Raw genomic sequence first — 25,650 nt, 5'->3', positions numbered from 1 at the left:
CCACTCCACCCCCTTCTTACCAGCACAGAGTCCAAGTCCAGTTCCCTGTGGTGGCAAGTGGGGACTGCCCGAATCTCTGAAGCTCTCTGAATCTTTTCTGAATAGATTCAGGGAGCTTCAAATTGATTTGGACCTTTTTATTGGTCTCACGATTCAGTTTGGATTCCGAGATTCAACCGCCAAATCGGGCTGAATCTCCTCCGAATTGAATCAGCACTCAAAGCTTGACACAGCTCTATTATCCACTCACTAAAGTTACTCCAGCTGTCCACCTCATAGCTGTTCCTCTATAGATCCAGTACTTGCTTCAACAATGTTAAGCAGTATAAGTAGGTGGGCATCTATATGTATTCTGTTATGGCCATCCTATTTCTAGAAGGATATACCAAAAGTGGAAAGGAGTCTGAAACACCACAGATATTAATTAGAGGTACACAGGGTCTTCCAGCTGAGGGATGGCGTTAAAAACATTGCAACTGTTTTGCTTGGAAAAAGTAATAAAGGTGTTGAACAGTAAAGAAATATCAATACGGTGCTTCTATTCATCGTTTGACCAAGTGAAATAATTAATCTGCTCTTATTTTCACCAGTTTAAACTTGGTATAACTTATTGACTTTAGCTGGAATTAGTCTGGGTTTATACCAAGTTCAGAATCTGACCTGATGTATGTATAAAGAAATACTCGATACCTTTTCCAACGCACAAACTAAACTGTGGAATTCAGACTCCTCCCCAATTACAACAGTGAAGAGAAAAATATATAGGGATATCGACCTTCAGGACATCAGCCAATTACTAGTCACATGTTGTTAGGCAAAAAATAACCAGACAAGTATGTTATTTCACAGTTGTCTATTAGGCAAGTTTTTTTCTTCTGAACCATATTGTTCTGACACTGACAGAGACAGGGTAGAACATTAGGTGAAATATTGTTTTGATCAAGCCTGGCAATTCCTGTACTACTAGGTCAGAAAGATGAGATACATGATCCTCCATTTAGTATCAGAAAATGCTAAAATTGCTGCATAGGAAAAATTACCGAAATACAAAATCTGCACTGTTGATCTCCCGTCCACATCTGCTGTTCTTCAGAATCCCTCCATTCCCAACTACAGCACATTTCTTAAATTGGGAGCGATAATATGGCATATCCTACAACAGAATGAGAACAAACCAGTTACTCTCCTGAAATATGACTGTGGCGGGTCTCTTTTTTTACAACTGTGCCTCCAAAGAAAGTCATACAGATAGGGAATTACCAAGTATATCATCCCCAGCCATTTGTAATGCCATGTTTATTTGAACTGACAAATTCAATGGAGAAAACCCTAACCTTCCACTGATATCAACAACTGATTCTGTAAGGTGCTATTCTCTTAAAGACTTTCTTTCATTTCTGGTTTCCAGGTGGGGACATGAACCATAGAATCAATCCATCATAGGCATTTTATTCTGAATTGCTACAAAGACTCTCTCTCCACAAACTGACTTCCTGCTTATAAAACCCAAAAATCTGCGCACACAAGCCATGCAGCCCAGTTGAGAGTACTCAACAGGTCCACAAACTTCAGAGGAAGGGGAGATATTCTGGATGTTGATCAGAACTGAACTTGAATGCTGGGGTTTGATATTCAACCATCATAAGCTGTCATAAAAGCATTAGGCTTATTATGTAGTACTTGAATTAGGACAATACCTAGGGGCCCTAATCAGGGATTGTTCTAAGAACTGTACAATATAACCCAAAGATAACTCCTGCCCTAAAAAGCTGACAATTTAAACCCTGACCTATAAAAATATATACAACTTCTGAATGTTATGAATGTTGACTAGTGCCCTTGACATAGATAAATTATGTGGGTCAATCTTTGCTGGATTGAGGCCTGGGTTGCAAGCATCTCTTCTCTCTGCTGAAGGGCAAAAGTCTGCCATCACACATGCATGTAGGTGTTACTGAAGTCAATGGGAGCTATGATCATGTATGCACAGGCGAAGTGGAGCCCTGAGGGTGAGAGAAGCATGCAGTAAAAGCTCAACAGGAATGACACCCTATGAATATGCAGAGATGTGCTTAGGTATGCATGAAAATGCTTCTGTTGCCATATACATATTTTATCAATAATTTTAGACTGAAAAATTGTGATGGGAAATGTATTTCTAAGTGATTATCTGTGGCATGCTTTCCATGGGTTCCACAAACCTGGGGCTGAAGGGTGTCAAGAGTGTCCATCCACAAAAAACATGGGCTCTGACAGACATACAGGTCTCCACTTTAACTCATAGCGTTTCAAATAAAGCACCATGAGGTAGAGCACCCACCACCTGGCCCAAAAGATGTCTGCCTGTTGGGTTGTGGGAGGGGGAAAATCAAGTTCCACTTTGGAGCCAATCCGGGGGAGGAGTCTGCCTGCAATCTCTCTGTCCTAGCATCTCTCCCACCACGCCCCTGCCCATGTTTGCCTGACCTGAGCTGGAAGAGGAGGGGGGTGGGGGGGGCTTCAATCCACTCTTTCCCACTCCAGCTCAGGCCAGGCAAATCCCATTCCACAGCTCCCTCCCCTCCCCCTCCCCCTCCCTTCTTGCAGACAGCACCAAGGGGCAGCTGGGTTGCATCAGCCCAGCCCCAATCACACTGACAGACTGACCCTAGGGAATACAAGCTTCCTAAGGTGCTCCACCTCGGAGCACCTTCGTCTAATCCCTCATTAGATGAGGGTTAATTTGTCTCACAATTGGCTGCTTTTGAAGTGCCCCACACCTGTGCACGTGTCATGGGAAAGCTGTAGAGCACTTTCAGGGGGCCAATCACATGACATATGTCACTTCTGTCAGCACCCATACAGAGTCTTGATGCTCTTACACAACAGACCTTCGCAGAACTGAGCGAAGAGTGGGAAAGGGTTTTCCTAGCATTCCTGTCAACTCAAACGTTTACATTCCACAAACTTCAGACATACGTTGGTTCATCATCCAAGTTGCAATTATTATTTCTGATCTCGGACTGGATAAGTGACGCAGCTAACCAGCCTAGGCCGTGATTTAGCAAAGCACTTAATCATACCCTTAACTTCAAGCATATGTATATATCCCCTTGATATCTATCAGCTGTAGACATATGCATAAAATTAAATATGATGTCCTTCAATGGAATAGAGATGGGATTACTCATGTGCTTAAGTCCTTTCCTGAACTGAGGCCACAGTGGGTGAAATTCACCTCTCATGCAGAGGTTTATGCCCAGTATAAGTTTCAGCTATGCCCTCAATACAGCATTTAAGTGAGACTTTGGGTATTCAGCCTTGGAGAAGAGTGATGCAGTGGTTGGGAACATGGGCAATTTGAGTTCAGCTCCCTGTTCCACCAGACTTTTTCTGTGGCATCAGGCTTAGCTCTTCTGTGCCTCAGTTCCCCCATCTGTAAAATAAAGTTAATAGTAATGCTATATATGCTATATCTGTGTGGAGTACTGTACTAATACATGTTATAGATTATGCTGCATTCAGATAGTGCAGTAACAGAAATCATGTAAGCACTTAAAATACGTCATGTTGCAGGCCTTTGGGAAAGGGATGAATTCCATAAATGCACAGATTGAAATTCATATAGCATCAGTAGCATAACTGAAAGGGTGACTAGGGCAGCAGCCCTGGGGTCTGCCTTTTTGGGGGAGCACAAAAACAGGTGCTGCTGCAATGGTAGACAGTCATGCTGTCGCAATCAGTTTGGCAGCAGTCCAAGCTACTCTGTGCGTCACAGCTGCCCCAGGCATGCAGCTGCCTGGCTACGCCTCTGCACAGCATGATTTTGTTGCATAATCCAGAGTCGCATGAATTATAGCATGCACTGTCACCTGAACATGAGATCAGACTGTTTACACTGTGTTTCTACTTCAGGTCAAGAGTTGCTGATGGAAGAAATTTGTGAATTTAAAATGGCAAATACATTTGACTGTTTTGTAACCTGATCACACCAACAGTCTTCAAACTGGAAAAAAAGGGATTATTTAAATGAACTATTCATTGAATTCTAGATATTTCAAATACAAACAAAAATCAGAGCGAGCTAAACATTGGGATTGATGGACATGAATACATCCTCATTGAGTTCTGGTCAGTAATCTGCTTTTATAGACAAATTTCTGAAGTGTTTTCACTAGACACTTAACTCTGGGGGCAGTAATGTTCTGCTGTAAACAGCAGACACATTGCATGCCAACTTAAGCAGATATTATGAAGCAAAATAATCAGAGATGCTTTTATGGAAAATAATCATACTTGTAGTAAGACTGTAAGAAACCCTGCAAAAAATGTCTACCGGTTGGTTGAAGTCTGACTACCATATAGGAGTATCTGATACAGCAATGACAGTGTAGTTGATTCCAACACACGTAGGCAGCCCCGTAAAGCACCTTTGGAAACATCCTGAAGATTTCTTGATTGATATGGAAGATCCCACTAGTATCCACTTCATATTTCAGTTTCGTTCCCAGGGGAGTATTTTTCTGGGTGGTGAATAGAAATGCAGGGGCATTGCAACATCTGGATAGAGTAGACCTGTAATATAAACAGCAAAAAGAGATTATGTATGAAAACTAGGTCTTACAATTACCACGGAAATCACTGCCCATTCCTTACAGATGGTAAGGAATCTTTCAAAAATATATATGGAGTTGGTTATATGCTTTTTTAATAGGAAAATGCTGGTGCACCAAAACCAAAGTCCTGCTGGACTATAACAGGTCTGATGAACATTTTTACAATGAAAAATGTTCTCAGGTCCAGGAATACCTGGTTGAAATCAGAGACAGGGATACCCCAACCTCTCAAAACAGCAAATGGCTTCACTGACAGTGCACACAAGCTACTGGCTATCTTGGGGAGAGCCTGAGCATGGGCGATTGGTGCCTCCCGAGTGGGGGGGGGGCCACCAGATTACTGATGGAGGGGGTGCGGGGGTCCCCCAGCGGCCAATTGCCAAGGGGAGGTGGATTTCCGGTTTCGTGGCTGGTGCTTCCAGGGGGTGCATGTGCACCCGCATGAACCCCCTACACATCACCAATGGCCTAAGCCTTTCTCAGTCTCCCCAGTTATCATTCCACTTTGTATTAATCAACTGTTTGTGGGACCAGAGGCCATCTCTACCGCACAATAGGAAGGTCATTCACCTGGGATGTAGGAGACTGGCAGTACAGGAACTTGTCCCCGGGATTCCCAAACCCCAAAGAGTGTTTCCCTCCCTCTCTCTCCCTCCCCCAGTTCTTCTGGAGTCTCTCTCATTTCTGAAAGAAAATCCTTACTTGTATCCTTCTGTGAAACAAGAAAAGTTCTGAAAGTCTGAAACGTTTCAAAGGATACTCTCCATTGAACTCTAGCCCTGATGACACTATTGATAGTGCTCTACACTCACTACAGAGTTCATGTTCAATTCCAATATGAAGGTGTGACAGGAGTATCAATATCAGAGCCTTTCTGGAGTGGCTCCGCCCTCCTATAATGGGCCAACCGCCTGCTTACTCGCCTGCCATGCCTTGATCTTATTTGATTAGAAGGTGGTTGTAATCAGCGGGAGGCTACCCATTTTTCCGTGCCCCGGTGATAGGGGGCGCTACCTGCGGCTACTTTTCCTCCCCTACACTGCAGCCCAAGCCTCGCAGATGGAGTTGACGTGGTTTGACCTGGGCCTTGTTATGTTCTGGCCCTCCTCTTTACTCCCAGGGCTCCTCACTGCCCCGTCTCTTGCTCACTCTGGGGCTCCTCGCTGCCCCCTCTCCCTTGCTCTGGGGCTCCTTGCCACCCCCTAGCTCCGGGGCTTTTCGCTGCCCCCTAGCTCCGGGACTGGGGCCAATGTGCCCCCAAACAAAGCTGCGCCCTCTCCAGTGCCAGGAGACCCCATGCTACTGTGGAGCTCCTATGAGGCCTCCTCCACCCCAATAGCCTCACCCGGTCCTCCGGTCAAAACAGTAAACATAAAACATAAAGCCCCTGGGCTACAACATAAAAACTAGACCGTCTGGTCAAACAAAAATCTACTCCCTACTAGAGTGAGGGAGCGGGGGGGAAGGAGGGCTCCCCAACCTCAGCAGTGACCGGGGGATGCTCTCACTGCCAGAGTCCTCCCCTCTGTCTGTCCGAGCTGAGCCCCTACTCCCACAGCTGCTGGAGAGGGACTGCTCTCCTGGCCTCCTACCTGGGCTTAAGAAGGGATAAGCCCTGCCCTTTCCTGGTCAGCTGGTTTTACCAGTTGCCCCGGCAACCAGCACCTGTGCAGCCCTGGTGACTGGCAGCTGAGCCTCCCCCTTTCTGCCACTAGGGGTCTCCCCAGAGCAGTCTCTGCTTTCAGGCGTAGGGCACCTGAGCGCACTGCGACAGAAGGAATGCATCATATGCACAAAGGAAGCCACTTTCTTGGTTCACACCTTTCATTTAATGCTTGTTTGCTTTTATCTTTGGATCCAAAATCCAGTCATCATCTCCACTTCTATTCTAGGAGAGGTTTCCTTCTGAGTTAATGCATCTGATATTTTGGTGGTGAGTAGGTTATGACAAATACACACATTTACAAATAGGGCGAACTGGTTCCCAGCTGAATTACCTTTGCTCTTAGGGTAAATGGCCCATGTTATAAACTGAAAAAATAAACCGATTCTGTATGCTTTTTGTGGATGTTATTTATATAGTCTATATAAAGAAACATAGAATCAAATATACATATTGCAAAGGCTGAAGTTCTACAATTTGATGAGGCTAATTGAGGGAATGATACAATGCTCCAATCAAGGTCATAAATGAGACTGAATCAACAGATGAATGGCAATAAATTATCAAATAACTACAAGAGATACTTGAATCGAATCAGGAGGGTGATACAGGAAAGAACTGCACTTTCATTATTTCTGCACCAGGAGAGTGAGGGAAGAGCTCTTCTCCTCTATCCTACAACCCCAACTAGTGTTCCTGGAGCATCGACCTAGTTCACCACTATGAAGGCCTGCTCTAGTCTTAATCTTTCACCACCAGAGCGCTGCACCACCCTGTCCCACCCCTTGGGGCAAGTGCTGGACATGGAAACTGGTGGGAGGAGAAGCTCAGACAAGCAATGGTAGGAAGATGTCCATGTGGGAGCTGGGGGCTGCAAATGAACCCCTCATGAGCTGCATGAAGCCTGGGTTGGACAGCCCTTTTATAGGGGAAGATTTATGAACTCTCCCAGTGACTTTTAACCAGGAGAGGAATCACTTCTTTTCATCCATATCTTTATCACAAGAGGTTCCACTTGCTCTAAAACAATGAAAGTCTTCCCAGGACCAAGCCAAACAGGTGCCTAGCACAAAGCTGAAACAAGGCTTTGGGTCCAATCAGACATTGCTCCTACACAGCTGGAGTCCTCAGCTTGTTCTGAGGCCATTTCATATGAGCTTCAGCAAGGGGTGGGTGCATGAGATGAGACAGAGGTACCAGAGGAATAAGTAGCAGAGGTCTCTGGAGGGCAGAGAAGTGGCCAAGGTGCTCAGGAAAAGATAACTGAACAGGGTTAATAAAGGATACAGCCGGATGGGATACAGCAACCTGGACTCTGAATACAGAACAAGCAATACCGAATTCCATGGCAATGTTTCTGATGACGACAGGGCCAAATCCTCCCCTAAAAGAAAGTCCTCACTGCCATCATTGTAGACGCACCCTTTCACACTGGCAAGGTGAGCCTCCAGCAATTCTAGTGATGGCAGCGGAGAATTTGGTCACAAAGAGCAGGGCGGCACTTCTGACGGAGAGGCATGACTGAGAGCCAGAGCCTCAGGTTTCTCTTCTCTGGTTGGCCACAGACTCACTGTAACCTGGGATAAGTGCTCCGTGGCCCAGTTTGCATGCTGTCTCCCTGACACATGCATGGCATGAGGCTGGGGGAGACCATCACAGACTGATTTCCCCTCCTTCACAGGGAAGTGGATATTTTATATTTTACACTGCAGCTGACAAACCAAGGAGCAATGGGCTCCAGTTGCAGCAAGGGAAGTTCAGGTTAGATATTAGAAATAACTTTCTCATGAGAAAGGTAGTAAGCACTGGAACAGGTTACCCAGAGAGGTTGCAGACTCTCCATTCTTAAAGGTTTTTAAGACCCAGTTGGACAAAGCCTTGGCTGGGATGATTTAGCTGGGGCTGGTCCTGCTTTGAGCATGGGGTTGGCCTAGACGTAACCTCCTGAGGTCCCTTCCAACCCTCATTTCTATGATTCTATATTAGATGCCTCAATAGCAACCTGTCCCTTGCTACTTAGCTTTACTTTTATAAACCCTAGTCAATTCTAATTTAAATGCATCAGCGCCCCAGATCATAATGAATGGTAAAGAGTAACAGGGTCCTGATGTCTTACTTGCTCCTTCATAGCTATCAATGTGATCATTTCATCTGATTGCAACCAGCTGTGGTCAAAGACAGCCCCATCAGTAGCAACCCTTCTTACTTGAATAGGTTAGCTGCTGTTACATTCATCTCCCATTTGCATATCTGCAAGCTCTTCCACCTGTCGAACAATTCAGTTTGCTTCACCCTAAGGAAGAAGAAAAAAAGACACACGGAAGTCAGAGTTTGCTTTTATTAAATGCATTAATCACTATTGGTAACACTTCCTTAGGCAGACATGAGACAGTCACGACGGAGCAGGAAGAGCTGGATGAGCCATAAGGATCCCCTCAGTCCAAAACAATCCCAGCGGTTCTTACGAATTCCATTACTCAATTGCCCAGAAGTCCTCAACCAGTACTGGAAATTCACTGGTCTAGGCTCTGTAAAAAAAAATATTCCCTATTCCAGTGGTTTTCAACCTTTTTTAATTTGCAGACTCCTTAGAAATTCTGAATGGGGATGCAAACCCCTTTGGAAATTTTCAGTGGAGGTGTGGACTCCTTTGAATTGTACGTGTGGGTATTCACATACTTTTGATGGATCATAGTCATCTTTTGCAGTCCCCTTAGACATAGTCTGTAGACCCCCTGGGGTCCATAGACCACAGGATGAAAACCAGTGCCCTAAACAGGCCCTACAGTTTAAGTCAGCACAGCGGACTTAGAGCAGGAAAGGAAGCAGGGGACAGTGGGTGAAGTGACTTGCCTAAGCGTTGTACAAAAAATCAGTGATCAGGAAACAGTGCATCACACAGGGTCCCAGCCCCGTACCTTGAACCCTAGAACTGGAAGGTTACCGCTTTTCATTAAAGGCAGACCCTGAAGTTGAATGAAACTGTCAGTTGTGCCAATGTCCACCTTCATAGTTGCTCCTAATCTCCAAACCTAAATTTCCCCTGCTGCACCTTAAGGCCATTGCCCCTTGGCCTGTCTCCTACAGCCACAGAGACAGACCCATCTCTATCCTCTCTGTAAGCACCCTTCAGCTTTTGAAGATTGTTATCAAATCTCCCTTCAGTCTTCTCTTCTCTAAACTAAATAGCCCGAACTCTTTCAGCCTTTCCTCATAAGTCATGCTTTCCAGACCTCTAATAATTTTTGTTGCTCTCCACAGGACTCTTTCTAAACTGTCCACATCCTTCTTGAAGTACAGGGCCCAAAACGGGACACAGTGCTCCAGGTGAAGCCTCGCCAGTGCTGAACAGAGCAGAAGAATGACTTGCATTGACTTGTACGTGCCACTTGTGCTCTGGCTAAGCAAGGATGCTAGGCTGCTAGGGAGAGACTGGGAAACCCCAGGAGGACCTGTGTGCTCCTTGGGGAGGAGCTACAGTAGAGAAGAGGTTCTGAATCAGGGAAGAAATCAAGGTGATGGCTGCCCTGTGGATGAAAAGAAATGCAAAACTCCCAAACTCTTGGTTCAGAGATGATACCTTTTATTCAGCTAACTAAGAAATGGCAAAAAAAATTACCCCTCTTTGCGAGCTTTCAGGCACGCAGTGCCCTTCTTCAGGCTAATGGAAAATTAAAGATGGCAAAAGTCCCCTTAGGTAGAAAAGAAACTTCATTTTGCACAGAGGAAGCTGAAAGTAGATGTCTGGATCTCTGGGTCCATGAGAGTTCCTTTGTGTGAGTTGCTCTTTGATGTGCAGATAAGGCTGTTTTTTTAACCCTGGTGGTATCAGATGGCAGTAGACATTTTTCTTTCTTGTTTAGCAATGAAGTTTCCAAAATTGGCTAAAAAAGTGCATGTGCTCAAAAGCTTGCAAAGAAAGATATATATTTTTTTGCAATTTCTTAGTTGCTCTAATAAAAGGTATCATCTCTGAACCAAGAGCTTTGGATTTTTGCATTTCTTTTTATCTCAGACCAACACAGCTACCAAATACATCCCTGAAACTGGGTGAAAGGCATGGAGCAGATCCAAGGATCCAAGTAAGACTTAAACTTTGTTGTGGGATGTTTCTCTGCTAAGATGCCTGGGTGAAGGCCTTCCTGATATCTTTGATGAACTTTATAAAAGAACAAGAACCTTAGAGGACATGGACTGCTATGTAAAATCCTGAATGGGTCCACATGGGGAACAAAGACCAAGCAAATATGCACAGCATGCACCATCTCAGACTGCAAGGGGATGCATAGAAGAGAACCACACCATTGTCACAAGGCATTTTTCCCTGCTTCATTTCTTGTTAGTGCTTTGTCTAATGTAGGCTTCACTTCAGAAGCTATTACACAGTAACCTTAGGATGACGGATATATTTTGCAGATAGCCTTAACTTCATTTAGTCATGCTTTGATGCATTGTAATAAATGCCTTCACAGCTCAACTTCTCTGCTCCCATATACTATACTGCAGCCATAAACCTGTGTTCAGTATGCGTAACTGCAGCTTGGAGTTCATCGCCAATGCTTTAGGCTTCAGTTGTAGGTAGTGAAGGGGAAACAGTCTGAATAAGAGGAACCAAAAGAAAAAGTACCGAGCAGTGGGGAAATGTCCTTATTGCTAAGTAATCCCATACAGCAAGGTATACTATAGTCCTCTGCTAGAAATGAGCCAGATTTTTCTGTAGACAGATGTGTGAAGGACAATATTGTACTCCAGGGCAAGGCCGAGGACTATGACCTGTAAGGATCAGCATTTTGGAACTGTAATACATTTCCAGAAGTTATTTCTACCTCACATTTTATATAAGTTTTCCAATATTTGGCCTTTAATAACTAAGGAGAGGGACTAGGATTACTGGATTTCACGGAGATTTTTATGGAGTTTGAGGTTTCTTTGAATCTGCTGGATCTTGGTGTATTCCCTTTGGGGTTGAGGACTTTGAATGCTCTCTATCCTGTCTTTCAATAAAAGAAGGCTTTGAAGAGCTGTTTTATACTTAAACTGGATGCAACTTTGAATTTTCTAGAGTAAGTCACACATAAAGAACTAGGTCGTTCTGCAGCCTACCAGAGCATGCTAATTTAGAAATCTTCCATTATCCCCCCAAGCTCTCTAAAGAAGAATGGATATTCTGTATGCACATTAGAAAAACATAGCCCAGAAAAAAAGCCTTACTATGTTAAACAATATATACTGTACATCCAAATCTAACATTATCCCATTAAGTCAGAGTCCATTAACAGTTAAGCACTACTTGGTAAGTGAGAGAAGGGATTTCCCTCTATGCCACCTAGTGAGTATTTGAAAATCACATATCCAGGACTCACCATCTCCAACACGAACACTGGTAAGAGTCTCAAGTTCTCATTCTTGCTATTTATTTTTAAGCACTGTGAATCAGCAAACAAGATAGAGTTGTTATTCCAGTGTCCTTCATCCAGTGCCAGTTATGAATGAAGAGGTTGTAACCAGCATTTTTATCTGTGCAAAGTCAATGAGGGAGGTTTGCATCCAAGGTTCATAGACATTAGGGCTGGAAGGGACCTTGGAAGATCATCGAGTCCAGCCCCCTGCCCCAGGGGCAGGAAGTCAGCTGGGGTCATAGGATCCCAGCAAGATAAACATCCACATGTCTCTTGAAGGTGCTTGAACCACCTCTGGCGGCAGTCTACTCCAGACCTTGGGGGCTTGGACAGTAGAGAAGTTCTTCCTTATGTCCAGCCTGAAATGGTCATGGAGGAGTTTGTCACCATTCAACCTTATAATCCCTTGGGGCGCTCTGGTGAATAGTCATTCCCCCAGATCCTGATGAGCACCCCTGATAAACTTATAGGTGGCCATCAGATCACCCCCGAGCCTACGCTTTTCCAGGCTAAAGAGCCCCATGGCTCTCAGCCTGTCATTGTAAGGTTTGCTTTCCTGAACTGTGATCATGCACGTGGCTCTTCTCTGGACTCTCTCAAGCTTCTCCACAACCCTTTTGAATTGTGAAGGCCGAAACTGGATGCAGTACTCCAGCTGCGGCCTCACCAAGGCCGAGTACGAGGGGAGAATGTCATCCCAGGATTTGCTTGAGAAGCATCTATGGATGCAAGCCAGCATTTTGCTCGCTTTACTAGCTGCAGCATCGCATTGCAGGCTCATGTTCATCTTGTGGTCAATCATGACCCCCAAGTCTCTTTCGTCCATAGCGCTAGCCAGCGTAGCACTGCCAAGCCTATAAGGACGCTGCAGGTTTTTCTTCCCAAGGTGGAGAACCTTGCATTTCCCAGTGTTAAACACCATCAGGTTCTCATCCGCCCATTTCCTGAGCCTGTCAAGATCAGCCTGGATCGCCCTCCTGCCCTCAGGTGTGGACGCTTTACCCCAGAGTTTGGTGTCATTGGTGAACTTGGCCAGCCTGCTCTTGACTCCAATGTCCATATCATTAATGAAGATGTTGAACAATATGGGTCCAAAGACAGAGCTTTGGGGGACCCCACTGGGCACAGGACACTACGATGATCGACTTCCGTCAACCACCATCGTCTGGGTCCTACCACGGAGCCAGTTCCCCAGGCAGTGGATCATGGGGAGGCAGAGGCTGCAGTTAGCCAGTTTTGCCAAGCGGTGATCATGGGATACCAGATCGAAGGCTTTTTTAAAGTCAAGATATATGACGTCAATCTCTTCTTCGTGCAGTGCTATAACAACCAAGTGTTACCATAATCGCTGTTTCAATTAATACTCAGCATTTCTGTAGCACCCTTCATGTGTGAATCACCAAGCACTTAACCTCTATTAGGTCTGTGCATAGGTCAGTATTACTGTGACTGCAAGCACCTTGGGGTAGGGATCATGGGCTGGAGCCCAATAAAAGTGCGTAAAGTAGGACTTAAGCAGAAGCAAGGCACCTACATCAATAACTGCAATCCAAAAAACCTTGTGTCATGCCAGGACTTGAGCAGCTGGGTCCGGGACCAGGATCAGGATGGGTGAGCAGAATCCAAGGACAAACCAAGTCACGAAGCCAAAACGTCAATAGGAGAGCAGGGTCTAAGAGTGAGCCAATCACAAAGCTGAGAGATCAAGTGAAGAATGGAGTCAAGTAGGACTTTTTTAGTCAAGAAGCTGGGAGATCAAGCAAAGAATGAAGTCCAGGAGCAAGCCAGAAAAAATGGCAAAGCAGTCTTCAGTCACCCAGCTGCCACCTACCCCTGAAGACACCAAAACTTACTGTGCCCTACTCTGATTTAATTTAAATTTTATTTGGGCTTAATCCTATACTCGGACACGCCCAGAACTGCCTCAGGCTAAGCAGCTCTGCTTCAATCTCCTCCCTAAACCCAACTGGAATCCAGCAGTTGGGTGTGCAGACCTCTAAAAGGCATGATCCAGGCACTGAGTGTATCTAAGACTCAGACAGGATTGGACCCCCTCACCAAAATGCAGATGTGATTGCTTTCTATTAATGGGTGGGGGTGATGCCTCACACTGAATTTTTGGAGACCTCAGTCCTTTGATGGATCTGATCCCTTGTCTTCCAGGCCTGATACTTCCCAAATAACTGAGGAGCTGAGAGGTAAAACCTCCTGCTCAGGGTCACGCAGCAAGTCAGTGGCAGTACGGCAGCAGGGGATGACTTGGTGGGATCTGCAGGTGCAAGGTAACCTAGGGGATAGTGACCACCCATTGATAGGGTTCACTATCTGAAGAAAGGTGGGGAAGATAACTAGTAGGGCAGAAGCGCTGGACTTCAGGAAGGCCAACTTCCAACAAGCTCAGGAGATTAGTTAGGGAGGGACTGACTGGTAAAAGCCTTGGAGAGATGGGAGTCCAGGAAGGGCGGGCGTTTCTCAAGGGACTAATCCTGCAGGCACATAAAAGGACCATCCCAGTACACATAAAAGGGGGCAAAATAGCAATGAAACCCTCTTGGTGGAGCAGGGAAATCCAGGAGAGCCTGGAGGGAATAAAAGAGGCCTACAGGCTGTGGAAGCAGGGGGCTGCCACCAAGGAGGAGTATACCTGCTTGGCTCGAGCATGCAGGGAAGCAATGAGGAGAGGTAAAGCGGAAATGGAGCTTAGGCTGGCAGCAAAAGTTAAGGATAACAAAAAGTCATTGTTTAAGTACATAGGAAGCAAAAAAAAAGGGTGCAGGGTAACTTAGGGCCCCTTCAGGATGAACTAGGGCAACTAGTAACGGATAGGATGGCCAAAGCGGAGCTTCTAAATGATTTCTTCGCATCCATGTTCTTAGACACGAATACAAATACACATCCCATTGGGACCTTAGGTAAGACCCGTATACCAACCCATCAACCCGCCAACTGGGTATACCAACCTGCCAGCTGTTCACGCTGACCTAGTAAAGGGGCACCTGGAGGGGCTGAATGTATTTAAGTCAACAGGTCCTGATGATCTTCATCCTAGGGTACTTAGGGAATTAGCTGGAGTCATAGCGGAGTCACTGGCACAACTGTTTGAGCACTCGTGCTGCTCAGGTCAGGTCCCAGAGGACTGGAAAAGGGCCAATGTGGTCCCTATTTTCAAGAAGGGGAGGAAGGAGGAACCGGGTAACTATAGGCTGGTTAGTCTCACCTCTATCCTTGGCAAGACCTTGAGAAAATTGTTAAGGATCACATTTGTGGGGGACCAGCAGGTAAAATGATGCTAAGGGGCAATCAGCATGGGCTCATAGCAGGCAGATCCTGCCTGACTAACCTGGTTTCATTTTACGACCAGATCACAAAATGTTGGATGAAGGAATAGAGGTAGATGTTGTTTACTTAAATTTTAAAAAGGTCTTTGACACAGTGTCGCACCCAATTCTTATAAATAAACTAAACAGTTGCAATGTAGATTATTACACAGTCCGGTGGGTAGAAAATTGGCTTATGGGATGCACCTACAGAGTGGTGGTGGACGGGTCGGTTTCTATCTGGAGAAATGTGGGCACCGGAGTCCCCCAAGGCGCTGTCCTGGGACTGTTCAATATCTTCATTAGTGACTTGGATGAGGGAGTAGAAAGCACCTTGTCCAAGTTTGCTGATGACACCAAACTAGACGGCAGGGAGCGAACTGAGGCCGATCTGGACAGGCTGGGGAAATGAGCTGAACAGAATAGGATGCAGTTTACCAAGGACAAGTGCCATGTGTTGCACCTGCGGAGGATGAATCATCAACACTCCTACAGCCTGGGAGGTACCATACCGAGTAGCACAACTGTGGAAAGGGATCTCAGAGTTGTAGTTGACTCCAAAATGAACATGAGTCACCACTGCGATGGGGTAATAAGTAAAGCTAATGCACCCTTTCTTGCATAGGTAGGTGCATGATAAACAGGTCCAAGGAGGTGATACTTCCCCTCTATCTGACACTGGTCAGGCTGCAGCTGGAGTACTGCGTCCAGTTTTAGGCACCGCACTTCAGGAGGGATGTGGGTGGCCTGGAACAGGTTCAGAGGAGGGCCACTTGTCTGGTTAAAGGCCTGCAGAAAAAACCCTATGGGGACTGATTGGGAGACCTGAACCTCTTCAGCCTCTGCAAGAGGAGGCTGAGAGGTGATCTCATGGCCGCCTACAAACTCACTGCGGGGACCAGCCAGACATAGGGGATACGATGTTTACCAGGGTGCTTGTCGAGGTAACTAGAAATAATGGCCACAAACTCGAAAAAAGCAAATTCAGATTGGACATCAGGAAAATACTCTTTACAGTGAGGGTTGCCAAAATACGGAATAAGCTTCCAAGGGAGGTGGTGCTGTCCCTTTCCTTGGAGGTGTTTAAAAAGAAATGGAACAGACATCCGGCTGGAGTCATCTGACCCCAGCACTCATTCCTGCCTAGGGCAGGGGGTCAGACTCGATGATGTACTAGGTCCAGTCTGACCCTAACAACTATGAAACTGAGAAGAGAGCCCTTCAACCCTTATTCTGTACCATATTTTATCACGTACAACATACACTTTTTCCCAAAAATTCAGCTGCTGGAAACTGAGGTACTCATTATCATCATGGAAATGTGGTAAACGTAGTTTCTGCTGCTTAAGCCTTTGCCAGGGGAAACAAGAAATAAAGCTGCATGTGCTGCAGGAAGGGCTCCCTAGCTGCTGGCTATGAACACTTCCTCTTTCAGCCCTGGCAGAGGTTTTCAAGAAAAGATCTTTTTTCCTCCATTCTTCCTTTCAAAAAATAAGATGCATACTTTATTCTGGGGCATGTTGTATGCTAAAAATGCAGTGTTTTGCTCTGACCCCTAGCAGCTTGTTTCTCAGGAAAACAGCCTATGAATGAATCAGTGACCCCTAGAGCACCCGGACAGGGACACGTGCTCCTGCAACAATCTGAACTGTACTGGCCAGGTATCAGTTTTCTTTTGCAAGGAAATGAGGTGTGAGGTTGATCCCAGCAGCGTCCATGAATGTTCAGTCGGTTTGCTGGTCCCACCATGACCTCTGGATGAAATTCTCATCTGGCTGGGGTCTTGCCCAGTATTGGGGACTTAAAAGTAAATGTCAATCATACTGGCAAGCAGGAGAGGTACAGGGGAAGGGAAGAGCCTCCTGTACAACTATACTCATTACAGACATGTCCTGTTAAAAGATAGGACTGCTACCAGCCTACATCCTTAAGCTACTGCGGATGTAAGCAAACCACTGGTGTAGCTCTGCTTCTGACACCCCCCCCAAAGACTGTGTGCAGCGCCCCTTCTGCCTCTCTCTCATCTATTGTGCCCACAGCCCTTCCTCATCTGACACGTCACCCAGTGTCTTGTCTCCTTTGTTTGCTCTTGCTTACAATGAGAGCCTTCACAGCCTGGATTCATGAATAGTCTCAGTGAAGTACATGAAATTTCAGCACATGCTTAGCTGCATAGCAGGATGAGGGCACAGGGTGTGGGGTATGTCTTTATTTCTGCTTATTAATAATAAATGCCTGCCTGTTAATACTCAAGTTACAGACCTCAAAGTCCCTCACAAAGGTCTTTTTCCACCAGTCCACATATGAAAAAACCAAGGCGCAAAGATGGAATGAGACTAACATGAGATCACCCAGCAGACGGGTGCACCATCCACTGGGCCATACTGTATACTGTGAACAAGTGGCCTCCAAATTTATAGTAGCAGATGCATTATTTTTAATAATAAATACCTTACCTAAGCCAACAGCTGGACTATTTTTATGTAGGGAATCTCTCCAGCTTTGTTACGGTATGGTAGAGGAGAACTGGTCATTTAATCTTCGAGAGCTCAGCTTTAGTCTGCCTCGTAAGCAGAACTCAGGAGTATCATTAGAAATGAACACAGCCTGTGCAGGTACTATGGCTCAGGTGGTTAAGGTGCCCGATTAGTAAACAGGACAGCCTGGATTCAAATTCTTTTTACTTTTAGGGTTACCAAATTTCCAGGTCCAAAAAAGAGGACACCTGTGTGTGGGGGGGGAAACATGATGGTGGGTGGGGGGCAGTGACATGCCAGTGCCCTGCCCCTGCCCATTCTGCTGCCCCTCACTCCCGACCCACTGACCCCAGCCCTGCCAGTGCCCCTCACTCCCAAACAGCCATACCCTGCTCCCCCCTACCCTTGATGATGCCCCTCACTCCCAACCTGCAGCCCCTCTCCCCCTGCTCCCCCCCCCCACCGCCAGCCATGTCACAATGTACCTACTCCTGTCTGCTCCCAACCCAATGAGGCAATGCCCAGTCTGGGCTCTGGGTCCCTGGGCTCTGGTGATCACACCTCAAGGATGAAAATATGCACAGGGCAGCTGGCTGCTTCTCCTGCAGCTGGGGGAAGACCCAGTGAGTGTAAAATCATGTGCTTTAGTGGGGGAGTGCAACTGAGACAGTGCGAGTGAACAGGAAAGGGGAGATACGGCTGTGAGTGACAGAGACCAGCAGCGAGAGGCTGTTGGGGGCAGAATGGGCTGCTCCTGCACCAGGAGCAGGTCACATCTGCATACACACACACACACACACACACACACACAAACAATCTCTCTCGCTCCCTCTCCTCTGGCTTGCAGAAGCTCAGATGGGGAACACGTGACCTCCAACAGCCAATCACCTTGCCCACTGCTCCCAGCCCAAAGCAGCCTGTCCAGGACACTGGAAAACCCAGACATTTGTTCTTATTTTAAAAAACCTACCTGGATGCAGCACAGGGGGCCAAAAAAGAGGACATGTCCAGGAAAACCCGGACATATGGTAACCCTACTTTCACCTTACTGGAGAGGGTAGGACACAAAGCAGTGGCTTTCAATTGAAGCACAGTAGATTTGGATCAGCTGTGCAGGAAAGTTGTGGGATCCCTTTTACCTGAAGACTTTCAAGAGACCGTGAAAAAAGCAAGCCAGGGATGATTTAGGAATTGCATTGATGCAGGGAATTGGGCCAGATGACCCTTGAGGTCCCTTCTGATTGTATAAGGGATGTAGAGAGAAGAAAAGGATTCTGTCCAGAGGACACCTATTATTTTTGATTATTTCAATCCCTTTGGAGGATGTATAATTCTCAAGCCTATTTCATAACAACATAAGAATTGATATTTACTGGGTCAGACCATAGTTTTGTCTTGCCCAATATGCTGTGTCATACAGTGGCAGACAACAGGGAATGAAAAGGAGAATGAACTGGGTATGACAAGGTGTAACAGGGATGCGGGGTTCTCCTGTATGGGCAGCCTGTCTAACACTCACATACCACATCTTGATGTCTTTACTTGTTGGATGAATATATTGCAGGAGGCTGCCTTATGCCCACGGCCCTGGTTTGGGGGTCTAACTACACGGCCCCACCATCCCCTACACCATGTCTGTCTCCACCCTCTAATCTTAACAACACTTGGTCAGTCAGTAGATCTTTTCATTAGGCTTTGTGAGAATCTCAATTGCCCTTGGGAACTACATGTTCAGTCAAAGACAATTATGAATCTCCACAGCTTGTTCCCTGCCTTTATTAAACTGCCAATGGAGGTAGTGAACTAAAATAAAGAGTTGTCATCACTCGTCATAATATTAAACCAAAGCAGCCATACACCATGAGAGGTCGGTATCCTTCCCTCCCCCAGTCTTCCTCTTTCTGGGTTTCCCCTTTGGAGGAGAGCCCTTTTGGCCTCACTTACAATGTCATGAAATTCCTTAGAGATAGTCTGGGCAGTCACACGCTGCAAAAGCCCTGGACACACTCAGCCACTAGGTTATTCCTCCCTCCAGTGGGGTTACCGTTTCTTCATGGGTGCCCTTCCCTGTTGCTCTTGATCACAACAGGAGTACAGCCCCACTTCTGATGGCTATTGGCCCACCACTTTACTTGAGATTACTGCCTCTCGCAGGTACCGTCTTATCCCAGTCGGGGTTCCTATAAACTGGGCCACGTCTCTGCTGTAGCTCCGGCATTCACTGGCCAGCATCTCCTTGATGCCATCAGTAAGTATGCTATCCCATGTCTTGACCCCAGTTTCAGGATCTGTCCTCCAGTCCCTGCAGCTGGGCATCACCCCCTCCCCCCCACCCCCAGTCTCGTTATTCCTCTTTTAATTTTCGCACACCCCTGACATCATTGTCCAGCATCCAGTTAAAAGGGGCTGCGCTTGCATTCCTTTCGGCCTTGCTACTTCTTCCCTGGCATTGGCTCGACTACCACGTAAGCATAGCAGGAGTGGATTCCTGCTACACAAGGGTTTTTTTCCACTGTTCCTCTCTCACTTGCAGCCTCCAGCATTTAAGGTCTAGGAAATTCTAATTCAGAGATTGTACTTCTAGCTCCCATGCTCAATAGCTACCATTGCCCCTTTCCTCCAAAATTTAGTCCAATCCCTTTTTGAAACTGGCTACACTGTCAGCTTCCACATGTGGTGGCAACGAGTTTCACACTTTAATTATATACTGTGTGAAAAGAATTTCCTTTTCTTAGTTTTAAACTTACTACCTACTAGTTTCATTTTGTGACCCCTAGGTTGCTGCATGGCAAGAAATAATAAATATGGTAATAAATCCCTGTTTCCTTTCTTTTTGCCATTTAGTGTTTTGGAAACCTTTATCATAGCCTCTGCACCAGTGTCTCTTTTCTAAACCGAATAGGCCTGGCCTCTTTAGTCTCTCCCCATATGGAAGCCCCTCCATACCACTCATCACCCTGACTGCCCTTCTCTATACCTTATCTAGTCCACCTATATCCTTTTTTAAGGCATAAGGACCAGAACTGGGCACAATATTCAAGGTATAGAGAAACCATGGGTTTATAAAGGGGTATGATAATACTTTCAGTTTTCTTTACAATTACCTTATTAATAACGCCTAACATTTTGTTTGCCTTTTTTACAGCTGCTTAGGATGTTTTTAGAGAACTGTCCACAATGATTCCCAGATCTCTAGCTGGGGTCATCTGACCTCGGTCCTCTTTTCTGTCAGGGGCAAGGGGTCGGACACGATGATCCATTGTGTCCCTTCCGACTCTATAATCTATGAATCTGCGAATCTTTTTCCTGTATAGTAACAGCTAATGTAGAGCTTATCATAATGTAGGCACAGTTTGGGGTATTTTTGCCCAGGTGTATCACTTTACATTTATCTACACTGATTTTCATCTGCCATTTAGTTAACCATTTGCTCAATCATGCCAGATCCTTCTACGGTTCCTCACAGTCCACCTTGGTCTTTACCACTCGAATAATTTTGTGTCATCCACAAATGTGGCCACCTTGCTACTCACCCCCTTTTCCAGAGCATTTATAAATATGATAAACAGCACTGGTTCCAGCACAGATCCAGGGGGAAGCTCACTGTTTACTTCTTTCCATCCTGAAAACTGACCATTTGTGTACCCATTTCCTTTGATATATTTCCTGATATACCTGTGAAAAGATGGCAGACAGAACATGCACACCATACTATCTGAATGGCAGAATGATACCTATCCTAATAAGTTGTTCAAACTCCTTCGAAATCTGAAATACGTGGGTTGTAACATCAGCGGGGTGCCTTGAGTGCTCTGTATAAGAGAAAGTATTTGTTTTCCCTATCGCTAATCAAAATACTTATCATGATGAAGGGCCTGAATCAAAGCCCAATGAAGTCACTGGAAGGATGCCCATAGTTCAAATGAGCTTAATCCCCTCTACTTGGATGAAGCAGAAATCACAGCTGCATGAAGTTGCGACCTCTGACATCCATGTCCTTGATAGCTTCATTAAACACGCTTGTACTTTTTTGAAAGGCAACTCTTGTATAAAATATTTGCTCATACTTACATAGAGAGCACTTTCACATCGATTATATCCTGTCTCAGCTCTAGGCATTTTGTTGAGTTGTACTCCAAAGGACCTTCATAAAACTCAAAGTACCTGCGGAAAAAAAAGAGCAATGACTAGAACGACAAAAATTACAAACCAACCCTAGACCTTATAGTATGTCTTTGTGAATCAAGAGAATTGTGCCGTGTTCCCCGCCTAATTCACCGCTGCATGATCTAACCCCAGGCGAAAACAAGGATATTCCTCAACAGTGAAAATCTGATATCATCTGTGACTTCAAAATGCCTTTTCCGCCAAGCGTACCCATCACTCTACAAAAACAAAAGCGCTAACTGCTAGATTTTCAAAAGAGAATACCCAACCATTTCCATTCAGCTAATTCAAAATAAGTGGCCAGATTTCAAAAATGCTCTACACACTGTAGGTCTCATTAATGTAGCTACCAAGATAGGCAGCCAGTTATGTCCCCCAGCCTAAGTGAAGCAGCCATGTTTTCAAAGCCCCCTGTTGACCATGGATAATGGGGAGCGTTGGGTGCTTCTGAAAATCTGCCACCTCTCCTGAGAAGTCTGCATAGGAGTTTGAGCACTTTTTGCAAATCTGACTATATTTTTTCCTCCTCAGGTTAAACTCTGCAGCTTCTACATACCAAGGAGAGAATGTTTTATTTGGGTTTTTCTCCACAGTTTTATACAATTTGGCCTTTTCACTGTTTGTTTTCCAGGTACACGTGTTTGATATATGACCCCTTTACTTTAGGGTAGAACAGGATTTAAATGTTACTTATATGCACAAATAGGGTGGACATCAAATTCTCAGTGAAAGCACAAAGGCTTTGTTTTCTCAGTTCAACACTCCCACCGTACAGATTGGGCTGGAATAAAAGGGCAAATTAAACTGAATATCATGTATTGAAATTAGACACCAGAGGGAGCCCACGCTGGCCACCACATTTAATGAAAACATGTTGAAACCACAAAAGGAAGCTTAATGATATAAAACCAAGCTCCTGATCGGCCTAGCTGCTGAAGTGACATTTCATCACTAATCAAAATGTGATATTTAAGAGAGAGACTGAGAACAGAAGCTTAATGCAAGAGCTAGCGATAAGTGACAGTAATAGTCTCTCCTGGCCTTCAAATTGATTTGTCGGTAACTACATACTACCTCTTCTAGATATTTTGTAGTTTCATTAAAGAAAGAAAAAAGCATAAAGATTTCCTTCATTGGGGGTACATATGAACAACAGATCTGAAACGTGGGTTAAACGTACTTAAAAGATTTTTCTAAAGTAAGATGGCATCAAAATATTAAGTTTTCAATAACCACTTAATTGAAACCGTCATGGACTATCAATTAACGTTGTGAGAGTTATTTCCTCTGGGAGTTCCCAAAAAAATCTCATGGAATGATTTCCCTTAACAGTTTGAGCTTGGAGTTAAAAATAAGGGAGTTAAAAATAAGTGCCTTATATGTGAAAACCTCATTTAGGACACCCTGCATTTAATCTGGAAAAAGACCTGCCACCCAAAGCTCCTAATGAAGCCAGTGGGAGCCAGAGGTGCTCAAAGCCTCTAGAAATCAAATACTTCATACATGTCCAGGTACAAATGAACCCCCACAAAGACTGAGGCATTCACACGTAGCAACCAATCAGAAATGTGTCTGCAGACACTGCAGGGCAACAACCATGGCCTTTTTCTGAGTTTCACAAAGGTGCATGTATATTTTCTGGTCTATATAACACGGCATTATTATACAGAAAGAACTTCCCACTTGTTGGAAAGTGTTTTCAGACGGAAGCCCAAGAAGGTATAACTTACATTTTCCCCTATCCTATCACCCTCTGATTTAGATTTTTCACAAGTTTCGACTACATATCGTCTTATCAAAATGTAGGTGAAGCCTCCCATGCTTATGCATTCACTCTGCATTTGGCGCACCAAATCTAACTGAAGACAAAGAGGTCATGAGCCCTGTTTATATGCAGAATTGCACCAGTTTAATTTTTACTGGTTGAACAGCTGATTTGATCAAAAACCTTTCGGGGCACATTTGGATTCAAACATGCTTCTGCCAATTGACCCTTCCTACTATGCGTATGCAGCAGCTCTTGCCAGACTGGAACTGCAGTTAGGAAATTTAGCACATCCTACCTGGTGGTATTTTGGAAGGCACAACCCAGTGCTCTTCTACTGCGCCTGATTTAAGCACAGGGCATTTGCATGTAGTATCAGCTGGGACATCTGTGGGATCTGGACCCAGGGCAACTGGTTCTGAGAAGCATGGTGCACTGATGGTTGGCTAACGGACATATCTCAAAGGAAATGGTTGACCCAGTCCTCTTTACATGCCCAGCCGCTAAAGGGCAACTAAAGCAGTATCTCCACAGCTTCTGAAGGGCACTGAAGCATAAGTCCTGCCTGCTCTGTGTCTCACGGATGCTTATGAGCTGCCCGGGCTACCTGATCTGCAGGCTCGGGCGTGAGTGGGCAGGATTTCTCTTTCAGACTTGCTCCAGAGTTAATATAGGCATGTCCTAGGAGCCCAGCTTGAACTCCACTGGGTTACATGTACATGCTACGGGGTCAGGTCCTGTCCATTTTCTTCCCACCACAAGGCAGGCAGGTTGAATGGACAACAGTCGACCTTTGTGGCAGCATAAAACAGCAACTGCAAAACGAAGGCCTGACCTCCCACTCACTCACTGCCAGCTTTCCTAACAGTAGAAAGTCCGTCTATCTCATAGGAGCCCTTCCTTGCTTAAACGACTGTGAGTGGGAAGGGACTCGGTCCCTGAATGAGCCCACTTCGAACCATTGCTAAAGGATGAAACGTGCCCTTGTGAAGACATCCGGCACAAGGTCCATGCCACTCAATGTCCCTCAGGGTTTGCATGGGACATAAATGGTGCGTTAGTGATGTGCTGGCCTTCTGCACAAAGCTAAATTTCACCCAAAAAGAAGGAGAGACATATTAAGTCCCTGACAACAGACAGGAACTGTAGAAACCCAGATGGATACCTCTATCGTCACTGTGCTGTTTTGTGTCTGGGTTCCCACGTTCTAGACGTCGAGCTCCAGTGCTGAGTAGCTTGCGTTACCGTATGGGACTCCTGCGGAGGGAGGAGCTGGCTCCAGCCCATGGCACTAGCCAGGGGCGCTGGGTAGGAAACTTCCTGAGCCCCAGGGATTCCCTTGGATTGTTTCTTGCTTAAACAAATAGCAAAGCCCCAAAACAGGTGAAAGAGATGCAGAGAGGACGCAATGGAAGGGCCAAGAGATCATGTAAAAATTAAAGCGCACCTGCAATATGAAGGAAACCCCAGATCCATGTCACATGTATAAACAGTGACATTTCAGAAGATTATGGGGCCCTTTCTTAATGAGAAATATCCTGTTCACAAACAGCCCAATTGTTTCCAGTGGATTCCTTGTATAAGAGGTCCCTGATTTTGTTTCCTGAGCTCGTGCAAAGGGCCAGAAGAAAAGCCTGGCACGTGCAAACTCTCTGAGAAGCTACAGTAGGAGGTACTTGATGGGCAGAGGTGGTCCACAATCTTCATGCCATCCTGACAGTATGTGCCTGTGCCAGTGTCTATCGGATGGGTAAGATGTGGGTTCAGCCCCCAAGACAGTCCGATTGCTAGCCTTTCTGCTGAGGCTGCCAAATGGGATGCTACGGGATGCTAACTGCCATGTAGACACTGGCACAATGGGAAATTGCGTGAAAGCTCAACTCACAACAGCGCTTGAACTGTCACCTGCACTTTCCATCAGCATGGAGGGGAAAGGCTCCTGCCCTCTGTGCCAGTCAGTTTTCTTAACCAGGCCATAACACCATTAAGGAGTCAGTGAAGCAGCATCTACTGAACAAAGAATTAAGTTCCATTTTCCTCCCTTTCCTCCCAATATTATTGGCTTTACAAACGGATCGCGTCCAGCTGCCGCCTCGTCGATGGATCAGTGCCGGGTAGCACCATGCAGAATGGCCTCTTCCCGCAGCATCGCCGCATGCTATACTTTCTCCATGAGGAGCTCTGTACCCTCTCCCACTCGCTATGTTGTAAGTGCATGTACTGCCTATTAACTCCCACTCTGCATGATATGAATCCCTGCAAACTGA

At 45.6% G+C, this 25,650-nt stretch overlaps 1 protein-coding gene across 1 annotated transcript in view; it reads right to left on the bottom strand.

Moving 5' to 3' along the window:
• ST8SIA5 (ST8 alpha-N-acetyl-neuraminide alpha-2,8-sialyltransferase 5) overlaps positions 1-25,650 on the bottom strand; it is a 51,985-nt gene that overhangs the window by 13,830 nt on the left and 12,505 nt on the right. Inside the window, exons 2-5 of the mRNA XM_019531809.1 lie at positions 21,523-21,615; positions 8,465-8,551; positions 4,410-4,554; positions 1,041-1,153 (exon numbers count right to left, since the gene is read on the bottom strand). Of these exons, the coding sequence (XP_019387354.1) occupies positions 1,041-1,153; positions 4,410-4,554; positions 8,465-8,551; positions 21,523-21,615 (438 nt within the window). The remainder of the gene's footprint in view (positions 1-1,040; positions 1,154-4,409; positions 4,555-8,464; positions 8,552-21,522; positions 21,616-25,650) is intronic.

Source organism: Crocodylus porosus, unplaced genomic scaffold, assembly GCF_001723895.1.
Source record: "Crocodylus porosus isolate Cpor-Errol unplaced genomic scaffold, CroPor_comp1, whole genome shotgun sequence".
Lineage (NCBI taxonomy): Eukaryota > Metazoa > Chordata > Crocodylia > Crocodylidae > Crocodylus > Crocodylus porosus.
This window is presented reverse-complemented; position numbering and strand designations above follow the sequence as displayed.